Source organism: Phaethon lepturus, unplaced genomic scaffold, assembly GCF_000687285.1.
Source record: "Phaethon lepturus isolate BGI_N335 unplaced genomic scaffold, ASM68728v1 scaffold9128, whole genome shotgun sequence".
Taxonomy (NCBI): Eukaryota; Metazoa; Chordata; class Aves; order Phaethontiformes; family Phaethontidae; genus Phaethon; species Phaethon lepturus.
Window position 1 is genome coordinate 36,009 of NW_010558277.1, and position 26,181 is coordinate 62,189.

General features: G+C 37.9%; 1 protein-coding gene across 3 annotated transcripts in view; it reads right to left on the reverse strand.

The window, feature by feature from the left end:
• Positions 1-22,360, reverse strand: part of ARNTL (aryl hydrocarbon receptor nuclear translocator-like) — a 27,362-nt gene extending 5,002 nt beyond the window's left edge. The window contains exons 1-15 of one of the 3 annotated variants that reach the window (XM_010293007.1): positions 22,237-22,360; positions 21,355-21,502; positions 18,078-18,098; positions 17,025-17,063; positions 16,638-16,679; positions 15,516-15,673; positions 13,968-14,047; positions 12,851-12,943; positions 11,790-11,907; positions 9,457-9,606; positions 7,797-8,043; positions 3,351-3,457; positions 2,863-3,013; positions 2,192-2,280; positions 139-247 (exon numbers count right to left, since the gene is read on the reverse strand). In XM_010293007.1, the coding sequence (XP_010291309.1) occupies positions 139-247; positions 2,192-2,280; positions 2,863-3,013; positions 3,351-3,457; positions 7,797-8,043; positions 9,457-9,606; positions 11,790-11,907; positions 12,851-12,943; positions 13,968-14,047; positions 15,516-15,673; positions 16,638-16,679; positions 17,025-17,063; positions 18,078-18,098; positions 21,355-21,494 (1,544 nt within the window). In that variant the 5' untranslated portion in view covers positions 21,495-21,502; positions 22,237-22,360. Of the gene's footprint in view, positions 1-138; positions 248-2,191; positions 2,281-2,862; positions 3,014-3,350; positions 3,458-7,796; positions 8,044-9,456; positions 9,607-11,789; positions 11,908-12,850; positions 12,944-13,967; positions 14,048-15,515; positions 15,674-16,637; positions 16,680-17,024; positions 17,064-18,077; positions 18,099-21,354; positions 21,503-22,236 lie in introns of those variants that run through there. The other 2 variants (XM_010293009.1, XM_010293008.1) reach the window with 2 other exon arrangements.
• Between the last annotated feature and the right edge of the window lie 3,821 nt (positions 22,361-26,181).

Here is a 26,181-nt window from a genome sequence, read left to right on the forward strand (position 1 = left end):
TTCTGAATAGTTATCTGTAGCTGTCCACTTATAAAATATAATTGTATCATTCTGTATTCAGCTTGAAGAAACACTTCCTTAACTTCCTTTTAAAGAACAATACTGATTTTCCTCTAACTTCATACCATTTTCTCTCACCTGTGAATCTCCATGATTTCTTCAGCAATCATCCTCCCTATTTTACCTGCCCCAGCTCGTGTTCCACCTGGAATTCCAGGCACAGTAGGATGGGTCCTTTTTGGGCCACCTGAAATGAGTAGATAGCTTCAGGTCAGATAAAAGCTTATAAACCTTATCCAAAAAGTGTTTGTATTTAGGCATGCTCTGACAAGCTGCAGGACCTTCTAAACTTTATTTACTTTATAAATACTTTGTATTTATTTACAATTCCAACTGGTGAGTACCTATAAATGTGTGGAAAGCTCTGACTTGCACTGAGCTATGCTATGTCTCTTAGATGTCCCCCTGTGCCAGCAGGTACACAACATATCCTGACTCTTATAAAAACCTGGCTGTTTCAAGCACCTGGTAAGTACCTCTTGTCCAGAGCTGGTACAGAATAGCTTGTCAGACCTGCTTTATTCTGTGCCTGAACAGGCTCATCTCCAAACATGTTTCGTTCTTTGCTTTATGTGAAGACCTTGCCAGCGCATATTCCATTCATAACAGGATAAGCCCAAGCTACCCAATGAACATAAATAAAATCCCTATAGGTAGGTGCTAGTATCTAGATCTAATAATATAATCTAGTATCTAGTATTTAAAAGTGAGGGAAAAAGTGAGGTCTGAACAGTTAAAAGCTCACTGTTACTTTAATGTGGTTTGACACTTGCACAACACTTGAGAGGTAGTCAGGAAGGAGCCCAATATACTCCAAGGCACAGCAAAGTTCATGTACTGAAAGGGCAAGAACGCCCTTAGCATTGCTTCTCCGTAACAGATAATTGCCTTCTTTTAGAAATTCATATTTAACAATAGCAACCCTCGGTATCTATGGCTCAGATCCATCAGGAGGTGAGAAGGTTCACCTATAAAGTCAGCAAATCTTTAGCAGTGCCAGAACCGCTTGAAATGAAACTTCACTCAATTAACTTTCTTTTCTGGGGACAAGAACTGTCAGTCTGACAATATTATACATACGGTTTCTTTTCAAAGGCTGTGTTGTTGCAAGAATAGGCTTATCCTATCATAGAACAGGTTGTTCTATGTTTTTGTCCCCATTCTCAGAAGGGCCAGACACCTCCTTACTGCCATTACTGTACTCCATCGTTCCTACATGGCAGCTTCTCTTCCTACCACCTTCAGTGGTCTCACGTTTTCCACCCTTCCTTCTCCATGGTTTGACTTCCTGAACCTCATTTTTCACAGAGATAACTGAAAAGCCCAGCTTTGCTGAAGTCTTGCACTGTTCTGCTAAGCGTATTATGTACAACGTACGAACTAATTCCATACGTGCAATATAAAGGCACAGCCAGTAAAAGTACTATCTAGTGAATAGGGTCTCTAAAAGCAATTGATCCCAGTGCTTTGGAAAGAATCTCAGTATTATCACCATGTTTCTTTCCCTGTCTTTCATCCGTTGGCTGTCACTGCATCCTTCTATTCTACCTCACTTCCACACTGCTCCAGTAACACTTTGTTATTAAATCAAGCTCTCCTCCACATTAAGCTGCACACCACCCATTATAAAAGATGATTCAGTGATCTGCAGCATTCATAACAAGCCCATGATGATTATCAGAGGTCAGGCTTCATGTCTTGATAAAGAGTCAAATCAAGGGCACGTGAGGGACAATAAACCCAAAGTGGCCAAACTGTGTTTATGATCCATTTGCCCTCTGAGTAGTCATCTGCACTGGCCACAGAACTTGAAGTCACTCTAGACAATGCACGAATAGCACCGTCCGTGAAGGCAAACATTTCTCCTCTACGTCACTCCTCCAACCCTGTTTATACTTGTTTCTTTTAACTGGCTCATTTGCTTCCCTTCGGATCCCTTGGATATTAGCTTATATCCAAAGTTGGTATTTAAGTTCAACAAGGCAATAACAGCATTAGTACTTTTTTGTCCTAAAACTTATTTTTCTTTAGGATATTGACAAATTCTCAAAAGTGCAGCAAATTTGTGCATGCAGGATCCGCTGCTAACAAGGCATGACTGCCAATAATTTCCTCATAGCACAGTAGCTACCTTCTCCAGCCTGAAGCACGCTGTCCATGCTGTGTGGAGAAGCCGCAAGCTGTGGAAAGGCTGCATCTCCGCTATCAAGTACGTTGGTGCTGTGGATTTCAAGAATTAGAAGAATCAGTGACAGAAAACCCTGCAAAACAGTCACTCTGCCAGTGCGTCAGAATGGAACGCTTAAGGGTTTCAGTAGTTTGTGAGTCACTATCAACTCTGTGAAAGCAGCACTGTGACTAGATAAACAACAGAAATAAACCACCATGTTACAACTCAGTGTGCAATGCAGAACCCAAAGAGCTCCCCACACAAGAGAATTCCTCTACAGCAGTTACTCTACTGCAAAGTCACTGCACGTGTACAGAAGCCTCAAGGAAAAAAAGGCATGGGGAAATCCCTACAAAAGCAAAGAAATGCATCTCCTATAAGTCCCTACAAAAACCCTCGGTTTTCCCAAAGAAAGAAAATATTTCTATTTCTGCAGGCTTTAATAAACAGATAATAAACTACCACAATTATTAAACTAATTCCCCTCTCCCTAGGTACGCAGTTCTGCGTGTTATCTGGAGAAGACACCTACTGTCATATAGAAGATGTGCACGTATTTAGGTCAAATCTCATCCGGAAACAGGGCAAAGCAATCAGTATTTACATGCATCTGCTAAGGGAAAAATACTTACGAAACAACTGTATTTGTTGAGACAATGTATTCTACTTCTTTGGTCCAAGGGTTCATGAAACTGAACCAGCGACTCCGCAACGTAATAAATGAGCCATCTTTTATTTTAAACTTGTAGCAGTTAGTTGTAATTTTTTCTCTTGTCTGCAAAACTAAGAACAGGCAAAACTTTGTGTCACATAGGCACCATGACTACATAAGCAGAGCCCTTATCAGAGAAAGCTCAGTTCATTCCTCCCTTCACTCCTGAAGAAAAATGCTATTTCTGCAGTCACCCCCCTCACCCAACCTGAGCCTCAAATATTCACTAAAAATCCATGGAAGTCTAAGATAATCACATTGTTTGGCACATGCAGCACAATGTTCTTGACTAAAGCATTTGCAAACAGAGAGACATCCAAATCTTTTCAAGTTTGTTTGGTTTTCTTAATCCACAATTGTTCCCAATATTTTTACAAAATGTCTTTACTGAATTATTAACAACTGTACCTTGTCTATGACATTCTGCAAGATGTCCTATATCATCTTGATGAAAATATTCATAACACGAAGTACCTAGAAGTTCCTGGGGTAAGTATGCCAGAATGGCTGTTGCCCTTGGGGAAGGGAGGTAGAGGAAAAGCAATAAGAGAAAAAAAAAAAATTCGTTTCAAGTTGAAGTATTAGTGACAGATTACCAAAACTCACACTGAAGTTGGGTAAGGTTCAAGTAATGCAGAAAAGTATTTTCAGCTTAGAAAGTAAAAAAAGTCATTAAGAATACTCTTTTAAATTCCCAGTTAATTAAAAAAAGTACATAACACCAACAGCCCTCAGGTATTACATTTGACCTATCACCACTGGAGGGTATGTAAGATCTTCTAAATAGCTTTGGAGGTATATTGTAATTTTGAGGATTTAAACCTGAATAAAGCTGCCTTGTAGCAGCCGCAAGATAATACAAAGCTTTCCGCATAAAATGCCATTGAAAAATAGACACCAAAGGTTTGAAGAACTGCTGGGTTCCTTTGTGTACCCAGTGCTGCTGCTGCTGCACATGGGCCCAACTACGGTGTGTTTCAGGAGCATCTTCTCGAGCCCTCGAGTCACAAGCCTTAAGAGTAGGACAAAAACATGCCCCACCAAACCCTGTACCCACATCCCTAAAAAGAAAGGTTAACAACTGGAAGTTCCTGAATAAGCACTAAGAGACCTGCTATGTGTCTCTGTTTTAAATTGAACAGGAGCATGAAGCAAATAAACCAATTTTTTGTTTCATCGGAACCAGCCACAAGGTCAACTCATTTTCTTCCTCATCAGAAAACTTTAGAACGAAATACGCGTGCGATCTGCAATGTGGGAAAGACACAGATTCTTGATCTGACTCTCAGGGAGTGTTCAAGGAACTGCTGGCAAGGATGGAGGGCATCTCAGGAAACGAGGAAAAAGAGACTTTGTGCATCAACTTGGTAACCCAAGCTTTAAACTAAGTTTGAGGGGGAAAGGCAAAGCAACACTGCAGGTAAGTGACAATGAGCTAAACAACAGCCTAACACAACGTGAAAGGGTCATTCTTGACAAGGAAGAAGCTATAGTGGTTCAGTATGCTGAACACCCTAGAGGTCTGTATGCTAGAACAAGACAACGAGAATTATTTTTTGAGTTGTTGATGACTTAGAAGCTGTAACAACTTCATTAGGATAACTCATCTAGCCCAGAATACTAACATGGAAAAATAAGGGGGGGAAGACGAGGACTGTCCAAAAGAGAATTGCTATCACCTCATACATTAGAGATGTGTACACTCTGCCTCCAGCCCCTAGAAGACAGCATAAGACAGACTTTTGAGGGTATCTGGGGAGGGCCAGTACATTACTGCTACCATGGTGCACAGAACACAGCCACCACCCAGGGAAATCATTCTAAGACTTCCTGGTGAAGGAAGAAACAGTTGAGAACGGAACAAAACCAGGACAAGCCATCCAGGAAGACCCTGAAGTGTGCACCGTTTAATTTAGAAGACAGAGAACGCTGTCAGAATCGAATCTGCAGGAGCCCTAGTGAAACCGCTCAAGAACATCAGAATAGAAAGTAACATAGCTGAATGTTTTGAGTTTGAGATCATCACTAGAAGCGTGGCGAGCAAACAAAAACTACAGTGAACTTCGATTTTGCACACTTCTTAGAAGAAAATTTACTGAAGGAAAAATGGTAGTTCCTAGAAGAAATCACAGTAAGAGTCACAATTCCAAACTATTCCAGTGCATGTTAAATAGGAGGGTAATGAGGAACAAACCTAGGTAGATCATCACCCCTTCTGCAACCCCCTTCTCCCAAAAAAGCCCAAATTAAGTATTATAAAATACAGAAGTTAGTACATATTAGTAACTATGAATAAGAACAGCAGGAAGAGCACTGAAGCACAAAAAACATAGTATTCAAATGCAGGGTATTTTTGTATTTTCCCCAGACACATTAAAAGCATTCAGCACCTCAGCCTTGGAGAAGGCAGTATCACAAGCATTCATATGAGAGAAAATTTTCAAACCGGTTTTTGCCTGGTGAACCTTATCCCAGGACACTTAAACTGCTGACAGCTCAAAGACTGCTTTGATGAATTACAGCTGAGAGCCACAAAGCAGCAAAATGTAGAGTCTATCAAAGAGAGCTAGGAACCAATTAACCTTATTCCAGTATTTTTCCAAGAACTTTAGTAACCAAGCCTTTTAACAGCACTGCAGTGGTGGGAAACCTGACATAGATGGGTAATAACCAATATGGGCAACAACCAATATGGGCATTAGTAAGCAACTTGTCCAACCCTTTACATTTACTTTCATAGCAGGATAAATAGGCTTTTTGGAAAGGATAAGACGCACCAAATTACAGCAGATGTCAAAAGACTTACTGATTTCAATATGTGACTATATTCTATTAAGCAAGGAAGGAAATTGTTCTTGTCCTTCTTGAATTTCATCCTTTACTTACTGTTTTTCCTTAGCTTGTTTCTCTGACTTAACAAGGCAGCTTTGAATTCGGAAGCTGTATATGATGTCATCTACATACATAATCGACTGAATTTTACTCTCAAACTCACCATCTGGATTCATGAAAAGTACTGAAGTAGTAAGAGGTAGGATGGTTCTCAAACTCTGTTCAGTGTAGCCTGCCATTTTGACAGCGAACTGTTAAGTAGTTCTCTGACTGTGGCCCCGCTAGTTAGTACCTAAGCTACGGCAGCTCTCCTCCAGGCACCACGCAATCCATAAGGACAAGAAGTTAGGGTCACAGAGAGTTTAAGAAGTGTTTCTTTCCTGGATGCCCTTGGACAAATGACAAAGGAACAGTGCAAGACTATATGAACAAAAACCCACAAAATAGAAATAAATTAATAGTTTTCAACTTTTACAGATGCCTAAAAATTCTCCAGTGGAAGCATGGATCATAGGGTGCCAAGCTTCAGCCCACAGATGAGGCTTTCTTCTAAAAAAAAAAATTCCCTTTCAAAGAGCCGTTGGTAGTATACACATTCCAAGGACTGCAAACAACAGCTGGAAAACAATTACATAAGAGCATATGTGTTTAAATCCAACAGGTCAACATTGTCTGAGTCTTATTTTAGAATACTTCAAAGTTATCCATCATGGCAATGTGTCTGATTTTTGGAAATTAAAACTCGTTCATAAACGGCCGTACTTCGGCATGACAGAACGGCACGCTTTCTGAGCGACAGAAAGGCTACGAATGCTCTCTCAGCTCCCAGAGTGATCACCAGCTCTAAGCACTGCTGCAAGAGCTGGCATTCTAAAAAGCTTTCTATCAAATTAAAAACAAAAAACCCAAACCACAAACATTAAAAACCCAGCCACCCCAACCAGATAGATAACAGTTAAAAAAAAAAAAATTTCTCCTTACTGCACTTCCTCTCAAGACTATCAGCTTTACTTCCTCTCAAAGTCCACGAAAAAAAAAATCATATGACACACCAGACACACCCCTGAAATTCCAGCAGGCAGATTCTGCCAGTTTGGAGCCTGGGCTTCTCTACATTGCAAGCAACTGAGCCTAAGCCACAAGCAAGCTGAAACAGCCTCATCTGGGCAGTCTCAATCCATCTTGGCAAGGAAAGGAACCAAACAAGCCCTCTCCAACCAACCCAATGTAACCCCTCCATTAACATCCTTTTTTCCCTTGACCATGCCCGTTATTTTGAAGGAAGACCTAGGTCATGTCTCTGCTACTTAAGAAAAGTCAAGCAATTTCTTTTTCAAAAGACAAGAATTAGCCTCTTAGATAATAAATAAAATTGATCTTTGAAAGAAGATACCATGCTGGTACAAGTTCTCAAACCTTTTCCAAAAAGTAACCAGAAAGCTTGCTTTCTTATAAATACAAAAGATCATAGACAGAAGTATTAATTTAGCAGAATGCGTCCAAATATATATTTAAATAAATGTATATGCTATCAAAGCCTAATGCACAGACGGAAGTATTAATTTAGCAGAATGTGTCCAAATATATATTTCAATAAATGTATATGCTATCAAAGCCTAATGCAGCCTGTGCAGTAACTTAACTATGTAGGGTTTGCAAAAGTTTTCAAACAAAGAGGTAGTAATTACAAAGTCCAGTTTCAAAATAGGACAGCATATTCTTCTGAGAATTACATACATTCCCTTAACAAATCGGCAGAAATGATCCCTGGATTGTTCTGTCTAGTAAGCCATATTTTTGGATATTTTTTGTTTAATTTAATCAGTAGTACTGAATAAATACACAGTACTAGCTTTGAGCTCGGTCTCAAAAACCAAAATAATTTGCAGTCAGGGTTTAGTAAAAAGCTGAAAAGAACAGTAATTTCTCTTTTCGATAGTATTTACACTGCTTTAATTAACACTGTCAGTAAAGCAGTATTGGACAATGACCTACTGTGGAAGTTATTACAAGTATTCTTACCTCTGATCTACAAAAACAAATTTCCCATCTATTGCATGTCGAGAAACATATTCTGTAGGTTTCACTCTGATCTCACCGTTGACTGGCTGTGGTACTACATGAGGATGCAGCCGTCCAATTGCAACCAGACAGCTTAAATTACAGCCCTCGTTATCTGGTTCATTATCTTCATCTAGTCCCATTTTTGTTGGCGGCCAGCTTTTTAAATATCCTGTACTATGAATAGTGCAAAAGCTTTTGCGGTCTGCTGTAAGAAGAAAAAAGAAAAAAACAACAAAAACAAAACAAAACAAAAACCAGTTAGGTCATGGATATTGCTTTGGAGAACTTCACCTCGGTTCTGCTAATGATGCATGTCCTCTCTTACCCAGGAAATTTCGGATACTGCTCACTAGGGGATTTTTCAGCACTCCTGCTTCAATGCAGCTAATCTAAAATAATTCAATAAACAATTTATCTCTGCAAAACCATTGTTTATACTGAAACACCACATAGCTCAGACCAAGGTCACTTTTGATAATCTTTAAGCAGAAATTGCATCACATTTTATTATTTCAGCAAAGGATGCAAATAACGTAAAGGATTGTTTGAAGAAATTAGTATATTAATAAATAAATAAATCAGATGTCTTTTTCAACTTAACATGAAGCTCCTACAAAAAACAGGAACAATTTGTTTGGCAGAATATACACTGTTTGGGGTATACAGGGCATAGCTGTACATAGGGGTAAGGATGAAGGTTCACAATGACACGTAATACAGCCAGTATCCGAAAGGAGAACTCATATTCCTGAGCACTGAGCAGGCCTTAAAACTGCAAGGAAGACGACTTTCATAGAGAGGTAGAGTAAAAGGCTTATTCCTAGCTGCACAAACTAGTTTCCTCAGGGATGAGCACTAAAGCATGATCCAAGGTTGGAGCTGTGTGTGAACCTAGTAGGAAATACTTGGGGCAGCTGTAACACCAAGAGACGAAACACTGAAATTGCTTTCTGTTCTCTAGTTGACAGTTTCCACTTTAACTAATACCAAATGTATTATCCAAAGTACTCAAAGAAGGAACTTTCAAATTTGGACTAAATATATATTCCAACATGTCTAGAACAGTACCCTGCAGAGGAAAAAAAAAAACATTACCAACTTTGATAATGTTATGACCAAATAGTTCTGGTGTAGAAATACTATGTTTCCAGTACTCAGAATGTACCAAAACCCACAGATGAACTCAGAATAAACTCATTTATGTTGAATATCCATCCAAATATCACTTGTCAAATACAAAGCAGAAAAGCAGAATGGATGACAGCTCCTCCTTGTCGGAGACATTGGCTACAAGGTCAAGACTGAATGTGATATGATCAATGTCTGAAGAAGACACAATAACAACACCAGAACTGTCAGCACAAACTGCCTGCAAAAATTTCAAAAAGCAGAGAGGAGAATTTGGCTTTATATGTGAACACAGTGTGTAAGAGCTACTAGGGGGTGGGGGAGGAAGTATGAAGAAGTAACAGACCTAGACCTAGTTCAAGTTCAATACCTTAATAAGAAACATTGACAATGTTCAATAAACATAAACTTTACCACTGCAAATGAACGATTGTATAAAAAAAGCCTGACAGCCATTACATTTGGTAACAAAAAAATGCATAATTGTTACCTTTCTTCTTTGAACAGGTTGACGGAAAATCCTTGTCTTCTACTTTCACTGAAGGCCTATTGCATTTCATCCTACAAAAGAAGGACCGTCTTGCTCCAGAACATAGTCGTGATGGCCCAGGTGTTATATCAGTTTTAACTGGGAGTCCAGCTGTAGCAAACAGAGGAAGGGGGGAAGCCTTCTTTGTCAGGTAAAAAGTTAACCATACAAATGACTACGTTATACAACCCAACCGTACAATCTTTCAACTTTGCTGGGACTTGCACAGAAGTCCTTTTATATCCTTCTGCAGAAGTCCTACTTTGGAGGTTTTCCATGTAAGTGAATATGTGCAAGACTCGACTGACTGCATCAACATTAGAATTTCTGATTACACGTTCTAGCGTGAAAACATTGACGCAAGCTTGAGAACACAGGGTTCTAAATGCAAAGATTAGCAAAAGATTGTACAAATACACACAAGTTTTGCAGTAAGCATTGTGATTTCTTTGAACACCAATCGACTGATTAAAGAGAGAGAGATTATTTACCCATAATCAGAGCAGTACTTCATACATAGTCACTCAATAGGCCCATGACCCTTCAGACTGACAGACTTTTCTACCACAACACCCACCCAGAGAGCACATATGCACGTATAGAGCAGAAGAGGCCCAGTGCCATTCCAGGTCCATCTCAGCTGGTGTGTTTCTAGACATTTTTTCCATTGTTCCGATGGAAGGAGGAAAAAAGGTAGCAGTAACCTACACAGGGACTGCAAATCCCCAAAACTTCCAGTTACGTCTAAGACGTCTCTCTAGCCTCACAGAAATAAGAACATGCCCTAACAATAACTCCTGACCTTCATCATATTCTTGCAGGAGATTCTTAGTTTCTTTTCTGTGTCAAGTAACCAGAGAAACACAGTACCAAAACACACATCAACTCTGGGAGCCAACAGCAGAGTGCTGGTACAAAGAGAGCTCCAGGGAGATGCCTGCCATGCATCAGAAGCAGAAGTATCAGCAATGCCACTGATGCAGCTGGAGCTCCAGGGGACAGTGCTCCAAGGGCTGATAGAGGATTTAAACGACACGGCAGCTTTTCCACAGCTTGCTATCCACTTCAACCATTTCTGTATGGGGATATGTATAAACGAACACCTATAAACGTGTACAAAAACTTCCAGGGCCCTGTAGACTTTTAACATAAGGAGGAAAACAACGATGACAATGTTTTAGTGTAACATGTGCCTCCCTTAAAATTAGAATTGAGTGAGGTCACCTCAAGGAGGTCAGACTGTCCCGCACCACATGCACTCTAAACTGCTGTTCAGTGGTGAGAGTACAAGCTGTGCTTGAGTCACTCATGCCAACATAAAAATAAATACATACATACTAGTACTCTGAAGAATATGAGTTCTTGAAATTCTACCAATCAGTCTATCATAGCAGATGGGAAGACTGTAATTCATAGTATTTATTTTTGCCCTAACTTTGTCAGAGGCATACAAAAAAAGAGCTAGCACTGGATATACATGCTTGACAACCAGACAAAACCAGGAGCCAGAAAAACTTCAGTTGATCCAGTTGGAGCCTCAAGGCTCACTGCTTTGGAATGACATCTCTCAGCTTCAGTTTCTGAAGTCAACTTCAGAAGCTGGTGGCTTCTTCGAGATGACATCCTAGAGATTTCTGCTCCTGACAAGCATGAGACTTAATGACCTGGAAATCTGCAGTTGTAAGATACCATCTTCTACTTAAGCAATGCAGACTCCTGTTATGAGAGTGAATTGAACACCCACTCACCTCAAAAGCAGCAGAGATACAGAACTACTTTAAAATGTAAGAGTGGAATAAACCTAAGAGACATAGCAGGGAATTATTCCAGTGACCAGATTAAAAATCTTGTAAGAGAAAGGTTAGGACATCAACGGAAGTAGCAATAAGTACTAAATACACAGAATGCTCAATCTTGACTGACAGCTAAGGATTACCAAAGTAATACTGACTGTATTCTGATCATTGAGAATGATGGATTAGAACAAATGCTTCATATGTTTTAATAGCAAAAATGAAGCCTTTGATGCTGGAAAAAAAAAAGAGACGGTACCTTACAGGTGAAGCCAGTTAAACTAACACATCTATAGTGTGGTGCGTGCCAAACCTACTAGCTTCTCCATTCAGGTATCCATTTCACACTTGCATCCCAGCGCCGTCTTTAACCTAAAACTTCCTTGGCATGACACACAACCTAAACAGCAACCCCCACACAAACTTTTGACATTAGGCAAATATTCCAAAGCACTGAATCTGGCTACATGACACTGTGTTTCAAAAGGTGGTAATACTTACTTTTTGCATCTATAAGCCTTTCTCGTGGTGCAGTGTCAGAAGAAGAGAGCTGCTCCTTCACTTTGGCAATATCTTTAGGATGAAGGTAATCAAATAAACTTTGACCAATCAAATCATTCTGTAGAAATTGAATATTCAGTCAGAAATAAAAAAAGAAAGTGTTCAGTATATTTTCCCAATTTTAGCATCTATTACAAACAATCCTTTTACATATAGGTCTAACCAAGGAACATCAAACGTCTGAGATCCAGGATTTAATGGAAGCTATGTTTCTCTGTCTATTTAAGTTAGGACTATATTACAAAGTAATTTATTTCATTATTTTTAGTAAGACTTTTGCAGAAGTAACATGCTCAATCCACCATCACTGAATATTCTGGTTTCTCTTCAGTCTCACTTCATATGCTACAGATTGGAAGGAAAAAAAAAATCGTAATTGCAAATGTTCCCTTTCAATGTTTACATGATGAGTAGGTATTCAGTATATACCTAACTAAAGGCTGGCTGAGGAAAGCTTTTGAAGCTGATACAGTTTTTTAATTTGGTAAGGAGGGCAGATGACAGAAAGAATGAAGAATATCTTTTATACAATATATGGTGCAAGTTAAGCCTCACATTAAGCATATATTAAAACCCTGGCTTTGGTATAATTACTTCCCAATTTCCATCAGTAACTACGCTAGCAAAACCAGAACAGACAGAAAGAAAACGAACTTCAAAAATTCATGCAAAGCTATTGGAAGAACCTCAGACTGATTTTTCAATATTTGCTTACACTCTCAATTAGATAATGCTTTTACAAGCCTAAGGGTAAATGCCTGATCAGAATGCATCAATCAGTGAAGTAAATTTAGTTCCTTTTCACCTCCTTAGTTTGACTGGAAACCAGAAACAATCTTCTCTAATGACATGGCAGAGAAAAGCTCTTTCTTTGCAACAAATCCCAGCTTTCAAGACATCACATCAATATTCACATCAATAACCTTCCATATAAATGCATAATCATAAAAAAGCTATCAAATCTTTTAAGGCCTAACATTATCAAAAATGGAAAAGAATACCTGACTATAGTTGAGGATCTTGAAGACAGATTCTGAAACAAACAGTATCTTCCCTCTGTCACAGCCCACAACAAAAAGAAATCCATCTGCTGCCTAATTAGGAAAAAGAAAAAAAAGTAAATTCCTAAGCTATACATCCTCATTGCATCATTATAACCTTTAAAACCACTTCACATACAGCAGAATTTCTACACTAGGAGAGCTGTCTTAACATTTAGAGATAACTGAGTCAACAGGCAAGATATGAAATTACAGGTTTTTTTGCACCTGCAAACATTTTTGGCATAATTCTGGGCACGATGCCCAGAATGTAAAACCACTTTTTTGGGAAGAAAGAATCCATATCTTGTAATAATAATAATATTATGATTACATTTAGTAACACCTTCAAATTAAACTATTATTTCAACTGTATTTATTCCATAGTTCCTTTTTTAGAAACTAAACATAACCTGGATATTTATTTATGTGCCTGTAGGCAAGTAATTGCCACTTCAATAGCACTCTTTTTTAGTCACATACAAGCATGCAGGATTAGGCCCTAATTTCATGGCTTTAGAGTCACAATGCTGCAGAGATTAAGTTCTGCATATGCTGCATCTGGACACTGCAGTGCTTTATAAGTTACACAAGCTACTAGAAGAGCTTAACTATTGACAAATGATACATATACTCTCCACACTAGAAAAGTAGTATACAGCAAGAAGCCAAACATACCAAGTCATGCTACAACAGTGACCTCAAAAAAAGACGTCCATTGTATTACCATTGTATGCTGAAAATCATGTATCAAGGTAGATCATGGCAGAAAGTCTTCAAGAAAATGATTTATGAACTTTTGGTTCATTCCATGAAATAACTGAATATTTTGATGGTTCCAATCAAAATATCAGTCTCCTCAAGTCTCCTTCTTAAAAATCTTTCCGCTCAAATTAAAAGTCACTAGTCATGGTTAAAACCCATTGACTTTACGCAGTAGTCTTGTGAATTTCTTCACTACCCTCCGGAATCAGAACATTCTTAAGCTGAGATACAAGGCAGAAAAATACTGGTGTTTTGCTTTGGGAGAGTTGTATTCACAGCTATTAACAGGTCTTAATTAAAAGTTGAAACATACCCTGAGAATAAGATGTTTTAATTCATCATCTGAGAGAAAAGCAGGCTTGTAGTTTGCTTCTGTATATGGGTTTGTAGCACCTAAAGAAAACAAACAATCCCCATATCACAAACTTAATAATACATACTTAATTGAGCAATTTTCCTTTGGCTCCTTCTTACACTGTTGTTCATTGCAGGTGTTCTTTAAAATGAAAACTGTTTTTTGGTTTCATTTCACTATCAACATGAGCTCTGTTGGTATTAACTTAAAAAAGGATGAAGCTTTCTTGCTAAAACACAAATACTGCATTATGTAGCAATGCAAATTAAATGCCTCCTGAGATATAAAAGTGTTCCTTGACATACTTTTTAACCCAAATGCTGTCCTTGATTTATGGTCTAAGTCTCAGAATCAGAAATGAAAAATAAGAGATTAAAGAATAAAAACCTTCAAACTATTTCTTCTCTTTATAACTTAGTAAAACATGACAAGGTCATGTAAACAGATTGTCACTTAGGAACTTACAAATCAGTTCTCTCATTCCATGCCAAAGAAAAAAAAACATCATTACAATGGCATCAACTCACAATGCCAAAAGGCAAAAATTAGCAACAAATGAGGCAGCTATTTATTAAGAGTAATTCTTCTCATTCTATTCCTTTCATAAAGACAAAAGAGAGTCAAATTAGTAACCACTGAAGTGCTATGAAGTACTAACCTAATCAAATGACAGCGGCAGAAAAAGTTAAACCTTTCAAAAAAGCCAAGATAAAATGGAAGAATGGAATGATTGGAAGACACTAAGTCTCCTAGAAACTAGAACAGTGACTCTTTCTTTAAATTAGCTGCATAACTGTCTTTTCTCAGGGCGTATTTCTTGAAGGCTTAAGCTTTCACCATCATCACCGACTGTACCCAAGCACTGATTCACTCTTACATGAAGCTTTAGGACCTACAGAAATTTGCAACAACCCCACCTCTTCCAAACTTGCACACTTCCCTTCAGGTGCTCATAACAGAAACTGCTTAAAAAGACTAAAATTGAATTTTCAAAGTACTCTCCATTCTTTCACACAGAAATAAAAGCATGAACACAAAACCTCAGAAGTCCTGAAGGAATATTATTTACACATAAAATCTAACCTCTCTATCCAACACGTTTTGCACTTTGCATGCTTAAGAGCACTGCTCAGCGCTACGCAAGACTCGGCTGTGCATTGCCACTTAAGCCCTTCGTTCCCTGCCCCCACCTGCCTCGGCTGCCTTGCTTTTGCTGAATCTAGTGATGGTGACCAACCAGGTCAGATGATGGAAAACTATTCTTTTTCTCAGCCACAAATTCCCCACTCAGATCAGGACAGTGCACCATGCACCAGTAAGCTATAAAAGAATACGCAGCATCAAATGCCAAGAAAAGGGGAGAAGTCCTCCCAGAATGTATTAACTTACTCCTTTTTGGCAAAGGGCAAGAAAGGGAGAGAAAAAAGTATGGCAAATCCCCTTTTGTCATCCTCCTCCAGTCCAGTCCTGTCCCATCCCATCCATCTCCACCCTCAATCAACTTACCACGTAATGTTTTCATATGCTGGACAGCCATTCTCAATACAGTGAGTTTATCCAGCTTTCGAGACATAGCGTTGCACGTTGGTACCAAAGATGCCAGTTCATCTATAAAACTGTTCATTTTATCTCTACGCCTTTTTTCAATTTGACTATGAGCCTCCCTAAACAAGTAACATGGTGAGGAAAAACAGAAAAGCATGAGAAAGTACATCATTAAAAAACATCCCCAAATACAGGGTAACAAAACCACAAAATTAACCTCTTCCTGATAATTAAGTTACCCTCTTATCCTTGTGAAAAGGACACCCACATAAAGAATTCTTCAGACATTTATGTTCGTTATTTGGGTGAGTGACAGTTATAAGCAACAGACAAGGCTGCAGCACTTGGTTCTAATTTACCAGGAAACATGTACAATGCTGGCCACACAGTACACTGAATCCTCAGTTCTGAAGCAATCCACTAAGTACAAAATATCTAGAGATTTCTACTGTTGTACACTACTTTTGTTCCTAGCATGTACACCGAAACGTAACTGGAATCATAAAAGTCAGAGAAGCAAATTCCAGTGTATATAAATACTGAATAAAGCACTCAAGAATTTGTAATCAGTATACTATGTGAATGTAGTAAGCATTTCAAACTATCTTTTGCTATGGCAATATAAGTCTTCTATTCATCCTATAGCTTTCCACTTAAGTATTTGAGATACCTCTGAACTAAACTCTTCCTAATCAGGAAATATTATAGCAAACACTAAACAATTTTTTTTTTTAATTTTCCCATATTAAAAAGTCACTGTTAACAATTTTACAACCCACTATTGAGTTTGAAAGAAACACAAAGAATGTAACATTATAAGAAAGATACGGACTTCAATTTCAATGTTAATGAAGTGACTAAAACCAACTTACCTTAGTAACTAGTAACTTAAGTAACAACTTAGTATTTTCACAAAACTATGTGCAGTTTATACATGAAAAACATTAACAGCACAGAGATATGGAAAAATAAGAGGTCAACGCTAGAAAAAATTATTTTCAGGATAAGAAACACATGCAGATATTTCATATATGGCAAAAAACAAGAAATCATTACTTTCAATATACTTGTTTAGAGTATTACCTTGCATTTTTTATTCTGCCTTGTTGATCTGTGTAGTCCAATCTGTTGAGAAATGATATCACAAAGTTAGTGCTGAAAACACTAAAACCAATTCTTTTAATGCATCTTACATACCTACTGATCCTCATTAAAATAAGTTTTAAAAAATTTGAATATTTATTTATTTGTTCTTCCTTCAGAAAAGATCTTTATTTATAATATTGTGGCTCAAAGTGTTGGGGTTTTTTTGTTTGTCTGTTTTAATTTGTTCAACAATCTTAAGCCTTTGTCCCAGCAAGGAAACAATTTGGGGCACATGACCACTGTGACACTGAAAAGCAGTATCTACACACAGGATCCTATGTTAGTACTGCAGAATCAACATTTTAGTGACTCTATCAATAGTACCTTCCATGTTGGTCATCTTTATCTGTATCCATGCCTTCCCTGCAGAAACAGAATAAAACAATAGATCACAAATTAAGCAGGATTAGCAAAACTGTTATCAAACTCTCATAAAATCAGAATAAAGTGTTCCTGTCATCTTTAAATCATAAATACAAAAATAAGAATATAAAAGTGAGAACCTGGAAGGACTAAAGAAGTTGTGTGGTTTTTGTAATATTAAAACATTTTCTTAAATTAGTTGTGTTTCCTTCAGAGCTAACAAAATGGCACAGTTTGATGTGTTTGACAGTAAAACATGCTGCAGTTCAAAGATATCATCTGTTATAAAAACGTTTTTCACTTAACTAGAGAGAAAAAAAAGGACATAATGAAAGCAGATATTTTTCATCAGAAAATTCTTCTTCCTATTCTTCATCAGAAATAGGACTACTAACTTGCATTTACTATAGTCAAAAGTTCAACCAGAGGCAGTTATCAAAGTGCCTAGCATAATATTCACAAATTGCCCTGAATTACTTTGTGCAGATACCTGTGTGTTCTACACTTTAGTTTGCTTTATGGTAGTTGATTTTGGGGTAGGAGAGGGTAATAATCTAGACCAATGAACCACTGGAGATGGCCAAATGCACAGATAGCATGAGAGACTGTATGAAACTAAGCAGGCACATTTTAAATTAGTACAACTTTCAGTGTGGATACATGGCTTGCTTTTGTCTCAACATGGAAAAAAAAAAGAGGAAGGAGGACTTACTACATTTTAATATTGTAACCATATGTACAGAAATAAGGAGAGGAAAGTGTAAGCTTTCATAGCCGTATCTGGTGAAAAACATTGAACACCTAGGACTACGGCACTGTTAGACAAAAGAATTAGGAAGAGAACGCTTTGATATATATAAATCTGTACAACTGTGCTTAAATGGGCACTCTAAAGCCTGGTTTATTCTGGTTTCATTTTTACCTGCAAATTTTAGGTAGAGGGAAGGGAAAGGCAAGGAAAAACACCCAGCATCTTTTTCAAGTGAAACAGCTTATTAAAATATTTATACTTACTCAAAAGGAAAGCCATCAAGTCTGAAAAGAAAGAAAGATAAAGTACACCATATATAGGAAATAAGAATAATGTCTTACATTTTCTGCTGAAATTCAAGTTTATTTATATTGTATTTGGAATGAAAAGCACAATGAGAACAAGACAATAGCAGCGAACATATCCCAAGGAGACAAGCTTGTTCAAATTAATCCACTTTCTGAAAGAATAATTCCGATTTTTTAAGAAAAGATAGTTCACTACACCTAATGTGAAACACCAGCAAAACAAATAACCTAAATTATGTTATGCAAATCATTGAGATACTGTTTCATCTTCAGAAATTAAAGATCTGTGCTTTATTGCCTTTGTAGTTAGATAAATGGGATTTCAGAGGACTCTAAGGCCAGAAATAAAATTAAAGTATCCCAAGTTTCTCGGTTTTTGATTCTGCCCAGCAGGACAGATGAACATTTTCTTTTAGTCAGTACTGAAGACCTAATTCTGAACTTTATACAGACTTTATCATATCATAAGGAAATTAAACAGAATTTCTACATGCAAGTTAACTGCCAGCATCACTTCAAGACTGTGAAGTGATCTGAAATACCACTGAGCTTTAACATGTTAAGAGGCTTTGTTTTATAAAAGCCTTATGAAAAATCTTCTCACAATAGCCATTAACATACTAATTATTCCTGTTCAACATTGGGCATTAGCCTTCTTAAAAATAAACACAGTCGTCTTTCATATATTTTTCACTGCACCTTTAAATCAATTATCTTTGTGATCAGTTATTAAAAGAAGTTTGAATAATGCTAAGGTTTTCTTCATCTCTCAATTTGCACATTTGAGTTACTTAGTCAATGCTCAAAGGACTTCTGATGCTCACAAAGAAACAGCATGCCGGTGTAGAACAGGACTTGGTTTGGTAGGAAACCAAAGAATAGGTGAAACCCTGGCACAGGTTGCCCAGAGAGGTGGTAGATGCCCCATCCCTGCAAACATTCCAGGTCAGCTTGGACGGGGCTCTGAGCAACCTGCTCTAGTTGAAGATGTCCCTGCTCACTGCAGGGGGGGTTGGACTAGATGATCTTTAAAGGTCCCTTCCAACCCAAACTATTCTATGATTTAGAAACAGAAACAACTTGTTTCCAAGTTCCTTTCCACTTGTGATGCCACCGTTAGCTACAGGATGCTTGTTGTGACAAAATTAATTTTGGCCTTAGATTTTGCTTTCTGTGTTTTTTTTAAGAGAGTTAAAGAGTAAGTTACAAATGCTTCAGCATAGTTTGTTTTCTTATCATATCCCATTTCAACTGAAAACATTACTCCCAAGAAAATAAATTAACTGATTATAGACCTGTGCATGAACTCTTGGATTCCAGCATTTGACTAAAACAGACCGTAGTGGAGAACAGACAACCCATGCTGAAGTGACAGCAATAGGTTGGACAGGAATTTTCCCGGAGGAGTGGCAGGAGAAAGAATTGAAAAAAAGCTGGGGTGGAGAGCTGAAAGCACAGGTGATCAATACGCTTGCTTGTACTTGAGAGGTGAACAAAGAACCACACTAGAACAGTCAGGTTCTGCCTTACATACTCCCTGACTTCCCTGGTAAATGACGCATAAAACTGGACACTCAGACAATTTATGTAAAAAATAACTTGTTAACAGGCAGAAAAAGCTGAACAGTAGCATTTCTGAATGTTTATCAATACATACACATAGAAGGAGGGATCACGGAAGTCTACCTTAAGTTCTATTTTAAAATAGGAATATTTACTAGCCACCGTTTCCTTTACACCACCACATGAACTGGGGTATGACGACAGCTGTTGTATACCTATTTTACTTAGGATTCAAGGAAGCAGTGTTTTCACATATTTAAAAAAAATGCACACACAACCTAAAGGGCAGAATTATAACTTACAAGAGCAAGCTGTCTTTTGGGAAAGAGGACTTGAGCAATGCTTCCTACCCAGAAGAATAAAGATGGAGAAATCCTTTCTAGAGAAGAGGAAGTTGGTAAGATAGAGGCTGTTCACTGAATTTTGTAGTAGTCCACTCAACTAGAGGGAGTCATGTACTTTTCAGGAAGACTAAATGCATATTAGAGAAGCTACATATGCAGTATGTTTGTGGTCTTTAAACAGTACTTAAAAGTTTTCTGCATAAGTTCTCCTAAAAAGAAGTCCTATGCACAGGGCATCTAATTCGTAACAGTCATGCTCAGCATGGTTTAACAATTCTACTCCTCACTGTAAAAAGGAACTGCCAACAATCCAAAGGCCCACAATGATAAAATTTGTGCTAAGTTACACAAAAATGGACTACATAGCTGTATTAATAATGGACAGGACCCGTTCAGAAGTTACCTGCAGCTAGACTTTGTAAAGTTACAATATATATGAGGTTTGCATGGTGACTTAGAGCAAGTAGGTTGGTCTTGGTGTACCTACTGCAGAAGACAGTAAAATTTGCCAAATTTCCAAATGTGTAATATGATGTTTACTACTCTATAGCCGAGCTGGTGTGCTTTCTTGCTATTTCAAATACGTGCCCAAAGAGAAAAGCTATGGCTTGGACCGTGCTTCCGAGCACTGTTATTAGCAAGCTTCCCTTAAAGAAAAGGTGCATTCTTGTAACAAAACCATGTTCGTTCTCTGATTCAGAAGAAACCAAGTTTTAATTTTGTCAGGAATAACAGTTGAGGACCAATAACAGATTAAATCAGTTGATTAAATGAAAGGCATTATCTACTGCCTCAAACCAGAAACTATTCAGATTCATATTCAACCGGGAGACTAAAATAGCTTCATCAGGGAAAGGCTGGCAGCACTCTGATAGGAAGTGACTAAAAAGGCACAAAATAGGTGAAGAAAAGGAACTATTCCCAGTTTTGCTTATGCTTTTTAATAAGTTTATTATCTTCCCTTCCACTAGTCAGACATTCTATTTCCTATGTAAATGTTCAATATAATCAACCTTCATACTGTACATTTCATCAGTATTAATTTATTTTCCCCCCTCATCAGCCAAAAGTTTCTTTCCTCAGCCTTACCCCATCTGATAGCCCTCAATTCTAGCTGCACCGAGATGAAAGCTTTAGTTTTATTATTAAATAATGAACTTTCCTTTTAGTACATAGTAGCTTTTTTCTTTATTAAAACCTTTACGACAGGTTGTCAAGAAAAGGTTATTTAAAAATTGCTATAAATATTTCTATTGTCTCCCCCACGGTATTGTTGTGTTACAAGCTCTTTTTAGCAATGTTAAATCAAGAGAAATCCAACTTACTGGTAATCAGTAGAGCTTCCCTTTCTTTTCCTATTACAATCCATTCCTGAAGTGCTAAGGGAACTGGAAATCAAGTCAGCAGGGTCTGGTGACATAAAGTCACTAATTGTAGAAGATATGTCCATCCTTTGGTCTGCCATTGGATTGTCTAACATCGGGGGGGTGAGGGATGGGAGAGAAAAAAACCCAACCAAAAAAACATTGCATTAATAGAAGCAGAAACTTACATGTTTTTAACCAAAAACACACAAATCTCAAATTTGGTATTCTTAAAAACTGCAAAAATCCCAATTGTATTACTTCCTTTTGCTGTAAAACACATAATAGGCAATTTCTCCTTTTCCAGTTTCTTGTGTATTGAATATTGCACACAAGCCATGAACATGCTCATAACACATTACTTAACACAATTGTTTTTAAAGAACTGTCCGCAGGATCTTTAACTAAACCAGGTTTACTCTTAAGTTAACTGGACAGCCAACTGCTTCTACCTAACATAAATAAAGGATAAGTTCTGTCTGTCTTTCGCTGACTGGGAACACTAGTTTTAGTGTCTCTCCATTTGAAGATTTACAAAAGTTCATAAGCTTTCAGAATTCTAACTTCACTGAATTTCATGGAAGATAATTTAGAAGATTTCCATAGAAAAATCAGGTTGAGCAAACACCTCCACCACAGCAGACCCCACAAATAAAAAACTAGTAACCCAATGACAGTCTAAGAAGACTAGTTAGAGGTACAAACAAATCTAATTAGCTTTTTCATCCAACACACACACATTTTAATCTTCTAGACTGCAAATAATTAAACTGTTGGAAGAAACCTTATGAAAGGTTTATTCATTACTGAATGGCATAAACTGTGAAACAGAAGAGTTTTTACCTGAAAACCTGTCTTGGAAGCCGAGATCCACCTGGGGAAAGATGATGGTGCTCAGCCTGAAGTAGCTGGTCACCTTAAAGCTCTTCCATGCCTCATATTCTGTCAGTCAAGTACTTTCAAAAACCTGAATGGGAAGAAAACCAGCAAGCTTAAAAAAGCACTTTCAAAACAAGTTTGTCTAGAACAACTATTTCAGACACAGTTTACAACAGCAAATAGATGTTTTCTACTCAAGAATCAAATTTTAATTTCCATAAAGCGTAGAAGCTTTATACACCATTAAAAGAGTTAGACATCGGGATGTGCATCTCCAACGGATCAAGCTTTGGAACAGAAGAAAACTCCTCAGCACCACTTCCTTTTGGGCCCTGCTTATCACTCTTTGGTCTTCGCATAAAACCCCTCCACTCACAAAGAATGATCAGATCTGAACACATTTGTTGGCAGGTGCTACCAGAATGAGTCAAACTGCTGTTACAATGCAAAAGACAGACTTACCCTTTCACTCCTGGCTGCCTCACTTTTAAGGTGGCCATAGCAGTAAGACAGTTTGGGTTTGGCTTACTTTTTTTTTTTCCCCTTTGTAAGAGCAGTTGGCATTTTCAAAGGAAAAGTGGTTAAACATTGTTCTATTCTCCAGGCTTCAAGTTTTAAATAAAACCCACACTCCATACTATAACTCAAGTCCTCAACTGCGTCTCCCAACGACACTGTAAACTTAGTGTCTGCAGATGAGTGTCCTTCCCTTCCAGATTTCTGTCACAAAACAAGTTTTTTATCAAAACTTACTATGCAAGACAAAAACTGTTCTAAGCCTGCCTCTTGCAAAAAAACTTTGAAAGTGTTTTGGATACATAGTTTTCTGGTATTTTCTGGTTAATGCATCTGTGAACACTTTCCCACCTGTGATGACAGCAGAACTTCCCAATTACACAGATCAGCAAGCTCCCATGATGCTCTGAAGTTCGCAAGTCAAACAACCAACATTCTGCCTACGTGACCACATCATAGCAGATTCTACTGAATCACATACATAGACATGTTAAGAGTTATAAGCCAACAGAAACATCACAAAAAACAGAGTCAATGGTATAATTTTCTTCAGCTCTGCCAGAACATCAAATTCAGAATTTATTTCAGAAGTTGAAATTATCTCAATCGCTGGTCCTGTTACAGTAATAACAGTCAGGATTACAGCTCTTAAATCTAAGGTCAGGCAATCTAAGGTGCCTTAATACCACCAACTTTTGAACAGAGGATCATTGCTGTTCTAGAAGCAGAGCTTCCTAACTGAGGGCTCATCATCCATCTCGCCCAACAGCTTCTCTGTGGTCCTTTCTCAAAAATGAAAAAGGAGTCAGGTATTTGCGAATGCATGCACATACTGGTACAGGGAAGTTGAGGCCAGCTGACACCAAAAGGTCACTGACAAAAGCTAAATCTGTACAAATCTAAGTCAAATTATAAATTGCCATTGAATTCATAACCACATTTTATTTTACAGTGCTTTCATTCACACTAATGCAATTACTTGTAGATCAGGCCTTACTTTCTTCCTACATCAACCTTTTCCTAGTTGTCTGCTTTGTCTCTCTTACTCAAAGTAGTCCAACAACTATAAACTCAATTATGTTACTGTGGTTTATGAGATTACAGCAGCTTAATTTACAAGCCACCAGTTAAACCATGGTCACTGACCATTTATCTGTGCTTGGTTCAGATCCAAAAACATTTATGCTCAAGCTCAGTTGATGTGCAGAAGTTAGTTATAGCTAAACTTAGTGTGGCCTGTGGCTAAGCCCCATGAGTCCAGTGATAAAAGTACTGTCACATCAAACTACCTATGATGCCACTTTTTACGCTCTCCAACGACTGTGTATCCATGATTCAGTCCTGGAACCTAATATAAAACCTAAGCACTGTATAATGCACATACTAGAAGCAAGTAGTTTCTAAGATTTCTGGCTTAACCATCCACAGTTAACTTTCAAAAATTCCTGAACACCTCTGTGAGTGTACTTGTTGAACCCACATTTTGCTGTTTAATATAATTCCATGGACCACTTATGATGACCTCAAACACAAGGTTGGGATGAGCCAGAACTAAAAAAGAAACAAGGAGGGGAAAAAAAGGGTTTGTAAGTTTAACACAGTCCTTTCCCTTTAAGAATGCCTGCAACAGTCAGCATTTTAGCTTAATAATCAGAATGCTACACAAGTCACTAGTGCTTTAATGAAAACAAACAAACAAAAAAAAGCTTTGTTATTCATCTCAAAAGAAAAATTTCAAAGCAGTTTTATGGAAAAAAATCCTGAAATCAAGTATCCATTCAACTGTGCTATTTTAAATTATAACCAAGTGTCTGTATTTGATAGTTTCAAAGCAGCTATTTTAAGTGTCTTGACCATTTAAACAGAAAGAAGTTACATAAAAACCAGAATTCTCTATTTCTTTTCAAGTCAGCCCTTTCTCTACCATGTCGCAAATGCTCATCCCAGTTCTAACAACCTAACAGTCCTACATTTTAGCATTATGCTAGTTAAGAACCACGCATGTCTCTTGAAATGAGGTTTAAAGTTAAGAAAATGTCAACCCAATGATCAGAGCAAAAATCAGCATGCCCCACTACAATACATAGTGAACAGTTCAAGAAATGTCTTGTTGCAAGGTTTTCTTAAAATTCTGAAAAACTGAGTATTTTATTATCTTTTCAGCCTCCAGCTGCTAGTTGTTCAGTGGCTCAAAAAAATCCTCCGGGAAGGAACACAAAAGTTACCCATATATAAACGCAAAGTTCAAATCTTCCATTTATGATGCCCAGCCTGTTGCCAAAGTACTCCAAGGACCTACTTGAAAAAATGCCATGTAGTCCACTTCCTGCTTAAATTCTCCTGCAGACGAGAACCAAGTGATATTTGGCCATTGTATCGCATGACAGTGTCCCTCCACAGCCTGTCTGGGACTACTGCCTTCAGGATTCCCCTCCCTTGCATTCAATCTGTCTCCAGAACCCTGTAACAAGGCTAATGAGACAGTAAAAACAAATATTACTGTTCATCCCTTAAAAAAAGTTAGATGACACGTGACTAGCTTAATCATGCAGCAAAGCTGATCACGAGTACATAAACACCTCTGAACAAATCAAGGTCAGAGCTAAAGTAGGTCAACTACGTCTGCAAGCACCCATCTGGGAGTCAAGACCTCTTTACACAAGCACCCCCAGTTTCAGTTACCCCTAGACAAGAGTCAGCTCTCTCCAACATACATACATATATATTCTAAAAGAACCGTAATTCATAACTTTATGAATCAGAAGTGGCTCATCTCTTAAAAGCACTATTTTGCAATGACAGAGGAAAACCGTGGTGTGGTTTCCTTAAGAAGTAATTGTAAAGATACTCACTGTCCCTATGACTAAACCAAAAACAGCTACAAAAAGGAAGTCACCTACTTCCCTTCACAGCAGCATTCCATCTCCAAAGTTAACTGTCACAGCATGAACTAGTAAGACACAGAAGAATAGGATTATGTATCTTCACTACCTGTATTTCTTCAAGAGGCACTGTAGATGCATGTATACTCCAGGTGCGCATGCACGCACTCGGTAATGGTGGGAGATTCCTGCTCAGCAGCCCAAGGACTGCAAGCGTCCCTATAATGATTTCAAGATGCATACCGGCACACATGGGCATAGCTGCTGCAAGCAACAAGCAGTTCCTACATCAGGATCTTTATTATGAAATACTCTGGGGGAATGAAAGGAAGACCTTTGAACTAAAGCACTGGTATTTGCCTTTTCCTTCAGTACTCAAGAAGCAGCTGTCAGAATATACTTCGTATTTGTCCAATATATTGACACTGTTTTATTTTAATGGCACGTTTGGGTTCCTTGAACTCCTCAATATTATTTGCAAGAATACTCTGTACTCCTAAAAGATAAAAAG